This window comes from Canis aureus, chromosome 21 (assembly GCF_053574225.1).
Source record: "Canis aureus isolate CA01 chromosome 21, VMU_Caureus_v.1.0, whole genome shotgun sequence".
Classification (NCBI taxonomy): Eukaryota; Metazoa; Chordata; class Mammalia; order Carnivora; family Canidae; genus Canis; species Canis aureus.
In genome coordinates this window covers 15,983,890-15,992,571 of record NC_135631.1, presented here as the reverse complement: position 1 = coordinate 15,992,571, position 8,682 = coordinate 15,983,890, and the positions used below count along the sequence as shown (strand labels likewise).

Here is an 8,682-nt window from a genome sequence, read left to right as displayed (position 1 = left end):
CTAGGAAAACATTTTGGAGCTCACCACTTTTCTGAGAGCTTCTTTCACATCCTTATTCCTCAGACTATAGATGAGGGGGTTCAGCATGGGAATCACTATGGTGTAGAACACTGTGGCCACCTTGTCAGCATCCATACTGTTGCCCGAACCGGGGCGACAATAAATGAAAAGGATTGTTCCATGGAAGACAAGGATGGCTGTGAGGTGGGAGGCACAGGTGGAAAAGGCTTTGCGCCTTCCCTCTGCAGAGCGCATCCTCAGGATGGTGATGAGAATCAGCAAATAGGAGGTAAGGATGATCAGGATGGTGGTGAGCTCGTTGAAGGTGGCCACGATGTACAGCAACAGTTCATTCATAGTGACATCAGAGCAAGCAAGAGATAAGAGAGGGGGTAGATCACAAAAGAAGTGGTTAATCACATCTGATCTATAGGATGGGATCTGAAGGGCTAAACACAAGTGGATCAGAGAACAGGCCGTCCCACAGAGGTAGCAGCAGGACACCAGCTCCATACAGAGATTCCGAGACATAGTGACCATGTACAGCAGTGGGTTGCAGATGGCCACGAAGCGGTCATAGGCCATCACAGCCAACAGGAAGACCTCAGTTACCACACATGTACAAAATAAATAGAACTGCACCATGCAACCGAGGAAGGAGATGGCTTTGTCCCTGTTTAAGATATTGGGCAGCATCTTTGGCACGATGATCGTGGAGTAGCAAAAATCCACAAAGGACAAGTGGCTGAGGAAAAAGTACATGGGAGTGTGAAGCTGAGAGCTGACCTGAATCACTGCGATCATGCCCAGATTTCCCAAAACCGTGACTCCATAGATGAGAAGAAACAGCAGGAAGAGGAAGACTCTCAGCTCTGAGGCATCTGCTAATCCAAGCAGAATGAATTCTGTCACACTGGTGCAGTTCTCCTCACCCATGTTTTCACTTTATTGAGGCTGGAGGAAAATATTAATAGTTACTCTCCATTATATGATCCCAAATTCATTTTTTGACTATCTTCTAAATAAAGACGTGATAATAGGTAAGGTAATTAATTTTTGTGCACGTGAAGAAACAGGACATTGCTTTTATAAAGTTTAGTAAATGTGCAGGCGTTGTACAAAGATGCATAAGGTCACAGTCTGAGAGATCACACAAAAACATTCATATCCATTACATCTTATATGCTTCCTTAAACGAGTCCTACCCAATTTTGAGCTTGAAGTTGAATCATTAGAAAGACATCAAACATTATTGAATTAGCCAGATTGTTTCATGAAATTGAAATCCCTCTTTCCAGGCAGAATGTTTAATGAGTACTGAAAATGTTGAGATCGCAGGAAATAAATTTTTGAAATACACAGTATTCTCTGTTTTCCACTGAAATGATGAACATTCTTTGGTATTGAAGATTATTAATCCATAAGTGTTCATTTTTTATCAATATGGTTTAGATGGAGAAGTTGCTTTTGTGCTCCATACCTGCATTTTTTTTTCTATAAAATTAACATAGTGAATTTGTCAATTATACTTTTCAACACAGGCCATTACTGAGGGAATTGGTGCTTAGATTCAAAGTTCCTTGGGAGGCCTGGGTGGCTCAGGATTGAGCGCCTGCCTTCGGCTCAGGTCATGATCCCAGGATCCAGGATCAAGTCCCTCATCAGGCTCCCTGCAAGGAGCCTATTTCTCCATCTGCCTGTGTCTCTGCCTCTGTGTGTGTGTGTGTCTCTCATGAATAAATAAATAAATCTTTAAAAAAAAAGTTTCTATGACTCTGAAGCCTTATAATGACCTATAAGACAAATGCATTCACTGCTTTAAATTTATTTGAAGAACCAGAGATGTATATATGAAAGCATTAAATATTTGCTGCTGCATTGTAACACTGTTTATGATAGTAAAACTCAGAAATTAAGTGTCAAGTAAAAGGCAAAGGGTCAAAGCTATGACACATATATATTATGGAAAACTATGCAACTATTAAGGTGATATTTTTGAAGAACATTTAATGACCTGACAAGTAACTATGAAAAAATGATAAGTTTAAAAATAGTAAGCCAGATTGCACAGATAGAATATTATATATGTATATATCAGTTTCTTCGCATATTTAATCCTCACAAAATCCATGAACCATGAATATTTTATTCTAATCCTTTAAAAAAATGTAGAAACGTACTTTAATTCATGATGAGGAGATACATTGATGATTCCCGGAGGAAAGACAGTCTGCACTAAAATTCAACATGGTCAGATATTTCCTCCTTAATAAAATGATTTCAAAGAAGCAAAGCATATATATGTGCCTTAAGAAATCCCACGGTGAAAACAAATAATTGTTCTGATAATACGGTTTTCTCTCTTCAACAGCCAGTTAAAAAGGAGTTGTCTTTTTCTGAGCTCAATGTTGTATATGATTTTGAAAACATTGCCTGTTTACAAGTCTAAAGGTGAAAAAATCAGACTGTTGGTTATTTGTAGAGAAGTAGTTCTTAACCAGGAGGGATTTTGATCCCTCTGGGACAGTTGGCTCTGCTGAAGACTTTTCTGGGTTGTCACCCTAGGGAGGGATGCTAGTGACATCTAGTGGGTAGAAACCAGGGATACTGCTGACCACTCTTAAGATGCACCTGGCAGCCCCAGCCCTGCCTCCCCCAACCCCACATACCAACAACACACACAAACACACAAATATTATGTGGCCCAAAAGGTCAATGGTACCAAGGTTGAGAAACTTACAATAGGATAATATTTCTAAGTGTGGTGCCCAAAACCAAAATAATTCCTCTCTTTTCTGCTTCACAGGTGGTCCCCATGTCTGTGCCTCTCCACAAACTGGATGGAGGGCCCCTTCCGGCTGCCCTCTGCATCAGAGTAACCATGCAGTCTGCCAGGTTCCATCCATTCTCCATTAAGATTGTTTCTCAATGTACAAAGGAAAAATGTTTTCATAAAGAAGCAATCCAAACATGGCATTTCTTAAAACAATTTCTAATTAAAGAAAGAGCCAAACACAGATTTTTAAAAAAATATATGTTTAGTACTACAGTCTTGTATACATGACTATAATAAATTATTCTTATAAGAAAAAAAAAGATAAAAAACTTCTAACTCCCAGAAAATATTTATTTCCATTCCCAAGGAAAGAGTGTAGCCCAGCTGACCTGTGGGTAAAAGTTGCTTCCTCTGTTTCTGAAGATGCTATCATGGAAATGCTTTATGTTTTTGTGTGTATGTGTCTCTGGGACTCATAATATTCCTTAAGCTTCCCAAAACAATTACTGATCTCTGTGGGGTATCAATGAGATCTCAAGAAAACCATACCATCCCGAGACTCAAACAACTAATGATTTCTATGAGATATAAACAGGGAGAAAAGTTATCCCAGCTTGGTATGCATTATTATAATCCAACAAGGTTCCTCTCAGAGTTCATGATAAATCGCAGAGCATCGTATGCTACATCCAAGCACTGCTCTGAGAAGCAGGGATCATACCATCACTATGAAATATATGAGCAGGTCTTATTGACTCTGCCTGTATTGTACTCAAAAGCTCTTTCCTGGAAGGCGTAGGGTCTGAAGTCAAGTCAGAGTTCCATCAAATACCAGAAACAGGTATTTACTGAGAATATTAAAATATTCACATTACTGGCCACTTTCTGTGTCCTAGGTACTATTCTGAATACAACTATTAACACATTTTATCTTTATAAAATTATAAACAGGTCAGTGTAGTTACACGCCTTTATGATAAGGTCACTGAGGCACAGACTGTTGTAACTTGCCCAAAGTCACACAGGTAATCTCTGATAAAATGAGACCACGTGCTGCTTTTTGATCTGTGCCACCCATATGACTGAGTGAGGAAGAGCAGAACTGTCGATGGTGCTGGGATGGCATCTCCCTGCTGGACACCAGAGTCCATTAAACAGAGTTGGCTCAAGGGTTCTCCTAAGTCTGTTCCTCCACTAGCTATATAATGCCTTCTAAACCAAGGGGGTGCAGACTGCTGCCTGTGGTTTGTGCCCTTGCATACAGTCAAGCATTTCAAGAGTTCCATGGATATAATTAGTTAAGATAATCAGTTTTCAATAATGTACATGCATTTTCCTAAGATTGATTCATCTGATAATTCCCTGAGTTTGAAGTATGTTTCTGGATGTCCTTTCCACCTACCACTTTCATTAATTCTTTTCTTTTCAGAAGCAAAGATCCCTTATTTAAAAAAAAATAGCAAACTTCCAAAACCTAAAACATAAGAACATTTTGAAATATTGTTTTCCAGGCAGTTCTGAAGTTTGCTTACACTTCAAAACCCATGTTAGGACCTCTTGTTTCTCTCTGGCATATATATATATATACCCTTCCAACATCAACATCAGATTTAGATGCAGCTTAAAGCACTTAAGATGCTGCTTATGCACTTCCCTGTTTAATATATGCTCCTTTTCATGATAATTAATGGCTTTAGGACATGTATTTTAACCAATATAGAGATGTCATGAAATCAGACATATAGTAGATCAATGACAATATTTGTTTAACACCTATTCGTTTTCTTCTTAGTGCACCCTCCGGCTATTGTCATAAAAATCATCCTCCTGAAGGAGACAGTCTCATGACAGCATCTATAAAGAGTATCTTTGGTAACGATGCTCTACATCATCCGGGCAACCCACTCAGAGGAAAGTGGCTTTATCTATTTTTATTAGACTTAAAGACATGGCAAGTATTTTTTTTTAATATAAAAATTCTAGGGGTGCCTGGTAGGCTCAATTGGTTAAGTCCCCAACTCTTGATTTCCGTTCAGGTCAGGATCTCAGGGTCGTTAAGACCAAGCCTCGTGTTGGGCTCTGCTCTGGGAGTGGAGCCTGCTGAAGATTTTCTGTCTCTTTCTCTCTCCCTCTGCTCTTCCCTGCTGCTGGTGAGCTCTCTCTATCCCTCTCTTTTAAAAAAATTATTGAAATTGATTTCTTGGTCTCATCCAAAAATTTAATAAAGATGAAGCTCTAAGTTTTTGATGAAGTGTGTTTAAAACACATAATACTATTTTAGTAAACTGGATTGGCGAATTTATTTGTTTTTTTTTTTCCTCTTACTTCCCCAACACTCTTTTCTTTCTTTCCTTTTTTTTGAAAAAACATTTTTATTTATTTATTCATGGAAGACAGAGAGAGAGAGAGAGAGAGAGAGGCAGAGACACAGGCTGAGAGAGAAGGAGGCTCCCTTTGGGGAGCCCTATGTGGGACTCAATCCCAGGACCCTGGGATCATGACCTGAGCCAAAGGCAAACGCTCAACCACTGAGCCACCCAGACTCCCTGTATTGGTGAGTTTTAATGAAATCAAATTTCCCAATTTTTAAAATTATATTATTTTACTCAAGGTGCTTCCAAGTGGAAAATGGAAGAATAGCAGACATACTTAACTGTTAGATGAAAAGTCTTGGGAAGGTCTTTGTGGTAACCTTCTCAGAAATTAAGAATGTGAGTGGTTCCATGCATGTATGACAAATCACCCTGAAACATATTAGTTAAAAACAACAACTACTAATTGCATGGGCCAGTATTACCGGAGTCAGTAAGTAAGCTCTGCTGATCTGATCCTGACATGGCTGATCTAGGCTTGGTTGGTTTATGTGTATGATACCAGCTTGGCAGTGTAGGTGATCAAAGAGGGCTGCACGCCCAGGTGAGGTTGTTGGCTGGATGCCAGCTCCCATGCTGAGGTATGGAGATATGTTTCTCATTATCCAATATGCTATTCTGTGTTTGTTCACCAGGCAACTTTATCACAAGAGATTGTGAATCAGCCACAATGCCTCTCAGAGGCACAGTGTCACATCAGCTACCCTCTGTTAACCAAAGTTAGCCATAAAAGCAGACTCCCTTCCAGGAATGGAGAAATTGATTCCACCAGGTGTTCAGTAGAGCTATACACGGGCATAGACACCAGGGGACTAGAGAATTTGGACCATGTTTGCAATCTACCAAACTGGGTAACAAATCCTTTTGAAAGATATAATTCCCCCACCTCCCAATTTTTTGACAAAATTGGAGGAACTCAGTCTGTTTGTTTAATGCATTGTTTTTAAAAATTTCTGATGAAAAAAAAATCATTGTGAGAAATTGGATCATAACCTGAATGGAGTTGAAAGACTTGAGTGACGTTACAATGACGGAAGAATTCCTGACAGATTCTAGTCTCACTGATCCTTAACGTAACCAGTCTTGGTATTTTCATCTATTAAAAAGTAGAAGTAGAGGTGATGTTAAACCCTCTTGCTCTCTAGAATTAAGTGATGTCTTTCCAAGGATGCATTTAATTAATTGAAATAAAAATCCAAACATATAATATTTCTCATAAAAATAAATATTTGCAAATGCATTTTCTTTAATTGATTAATTCTATTTTATCCAAATTTGCAATACAATTATCTTTTTGATTAGTGGCACAATAATTATTGCAACATTACAAGGTTAGCTTACTCCAGAAAAAGAAACTTTCGATATTGCCAAAAGCTTTATGATTATGGGAAATAAAAAGTATGACTATGATTAATAAAATTATAATATTCATTGGAGGGGAGTAGAATTGAACATGAGTTCAGGAAGATGAAAGACACAAATCTGCCTCAGATGTTCTTATTTATGTTTTTTAAATGAATTATGTTTTGCAATGGAAATCACACTTTTTGCTGCTATTTAAATTTATGATGAAATATTTTACATGCAAATTAAATGCTTTCAAAACTGAGAGGCCCATGACCAAAACATGTGTAGATTACTAATATGTCATGTTCTATATAGAAGCAACGGGATCTACCATAAACAGTCGCAAATGTGACAGCTTGAAAATGAAAAAAATAGAAGGTTGTATACTAGTGATTAGTGGGGAAAAAATGCTTGCTGATGTGTCTGGAGTCTTAACTGACTGCTTTAATTCTGTCACCAATTGCTTGTACAACCTTGGCCAGGTCACTTTAGTGTTATGGGCTTTGGTTTCTCCAGAGTAAAATCTAAATGGCTGGTGTTACTTTTACCACAAAATAATCATCCTTTGTCCAACCAGGACAGAAGTAAAATAAAATTCTCCCCAATGAGGGATTACCCATTGTTGATTCAATTTAAGATGCATACAAATAATTTCCTGAATTTAAAGTAACATGAAGGGCAGCCCCAGTGGCTCAGTGGTTTAGCGCCGCTTTCAGCCTAGGGCCTGATCCTGGAGACCTGGGATCAAGTCCCACGTCGGGCTCCCTGCATGGAGCCTGCTTCTCCCTCTGCTCTCTCTCTCTCTCTCTCTCTCTCTCTGTCTCTAATGAATAAATAAATAAAATCTTATAAAAAATTTTTTTAAAAAAGTAGCATGAAGAATCGTATAAGTGCAGATGTGTAGTGGAAGATAAATTTGAGGATACTCAGAGAAACAGAAGTCAATAAAAGAGAAAAGCATTCCTTCATCAGACATCTAATATCTAAAACACGGTCTCTTATGTATTTTATCTTTCCATATAAAATGGTTATTTAATTGATTCCTCATTTTAAAAATCATATGAACAGAAATTTTAATAATGATCAAGTTTAAAACAATATCTACATTTCAAGTAACTTAATTGAGCCCATATAAAACTGTTCCCCAGATTATTTTTCTCCCTTGCCAGAACACCTGGAAAATTATTTTTATTATATTAATGATTTGTTTGGAATTTTAACTAGCCATATTGAATAGAGAGAAAAATAAACATACAAGGTATTCAAGTAAGGTGAGTTATTAATGTTACAGAGATCTGATATTTTTAATTTGCCAGATTAAATAGGCCTTTATGCTAATCACTATTTGGTTTTTATTGTATTTTTAATAAAGTTAGGTAACCAATTGGTTTACAGTACTTTTTTTTTAAAGTGGGAGTTCAGTTGAGAAGGATTCAGAGATTATGATCACGTTCAGGAAAAAAATAAAGGATTGATAATATTTTTGATGTCTTCATAGGCAGAACAATAGTATGAAATATGGGCGAGGCAGACACTCATTATGTTTACTTTTTGCATATACAATTTCTGAGATCTGGTCTCACATCTTTAAGCATTTGGTGGAGCCTCTTATAGTTTATCACACTGCCACCCTGGAGCTCCTTTGAACACATATTCAGGATACAGACCATGTTTCTCTCATCAACTTTTCAGTCATGCCAAGTAACCTATACATACAACACACAACCACACATGTTACATAGTAGTCACTCAATAAAATATTTGTTGGATTACTGACTCAGTATTACATTTTGACCTCCTTGATTTTTGTCGTGGTTTGGTCTTCTGAATAAAACTTGTACCTTGTTTGCTCCCAAAGCTTTGTTCATCCTGTTATCCAAAGCTAAGTTCAAACAGTACCTATTTTTTGAAGGCATTACTCTAAAGTCCCCAAATGGACTTGAACTTTTCTTTCTTTCAAACGCTCTATGATACCTTTCATTTTCTACCTCTACAAGGGCCTCTTTCTTCACTGCCTTACTGTTAACACTGGGTTTTGCCTTCCTTGAAGATGAAGACTGTGTCTCATTTTAAATATTTGTAATATTATGAGATAAATTCATGTGATTATTGAGAGCCTAGTCTATTCCAGGTGCTCCATAAGAAAGGGGATGAAATTAATGTTTATTAAGATTTATACAAGGTTTT

General features: G+C 37.5%; 1 protein-coding gene across 1 annotated transcript; it reads right to left on the bottom strand.

Annotated features, from left to right (window-relative positions):
- Positions 1–936, bottom strand: LOC144293322 (olfactory receptor 5L1-like). Its single transcript, XM_077864406.1, has one exon. It carries the CDS (start codon positions 934–936, stop codon positions 1–3), a length of 936 nt encoding a protein of 311 aa, XP_077720532.1.
- Between the last annotated feature and the right edge of the window lie 7,746 nt (positions 937–8,682).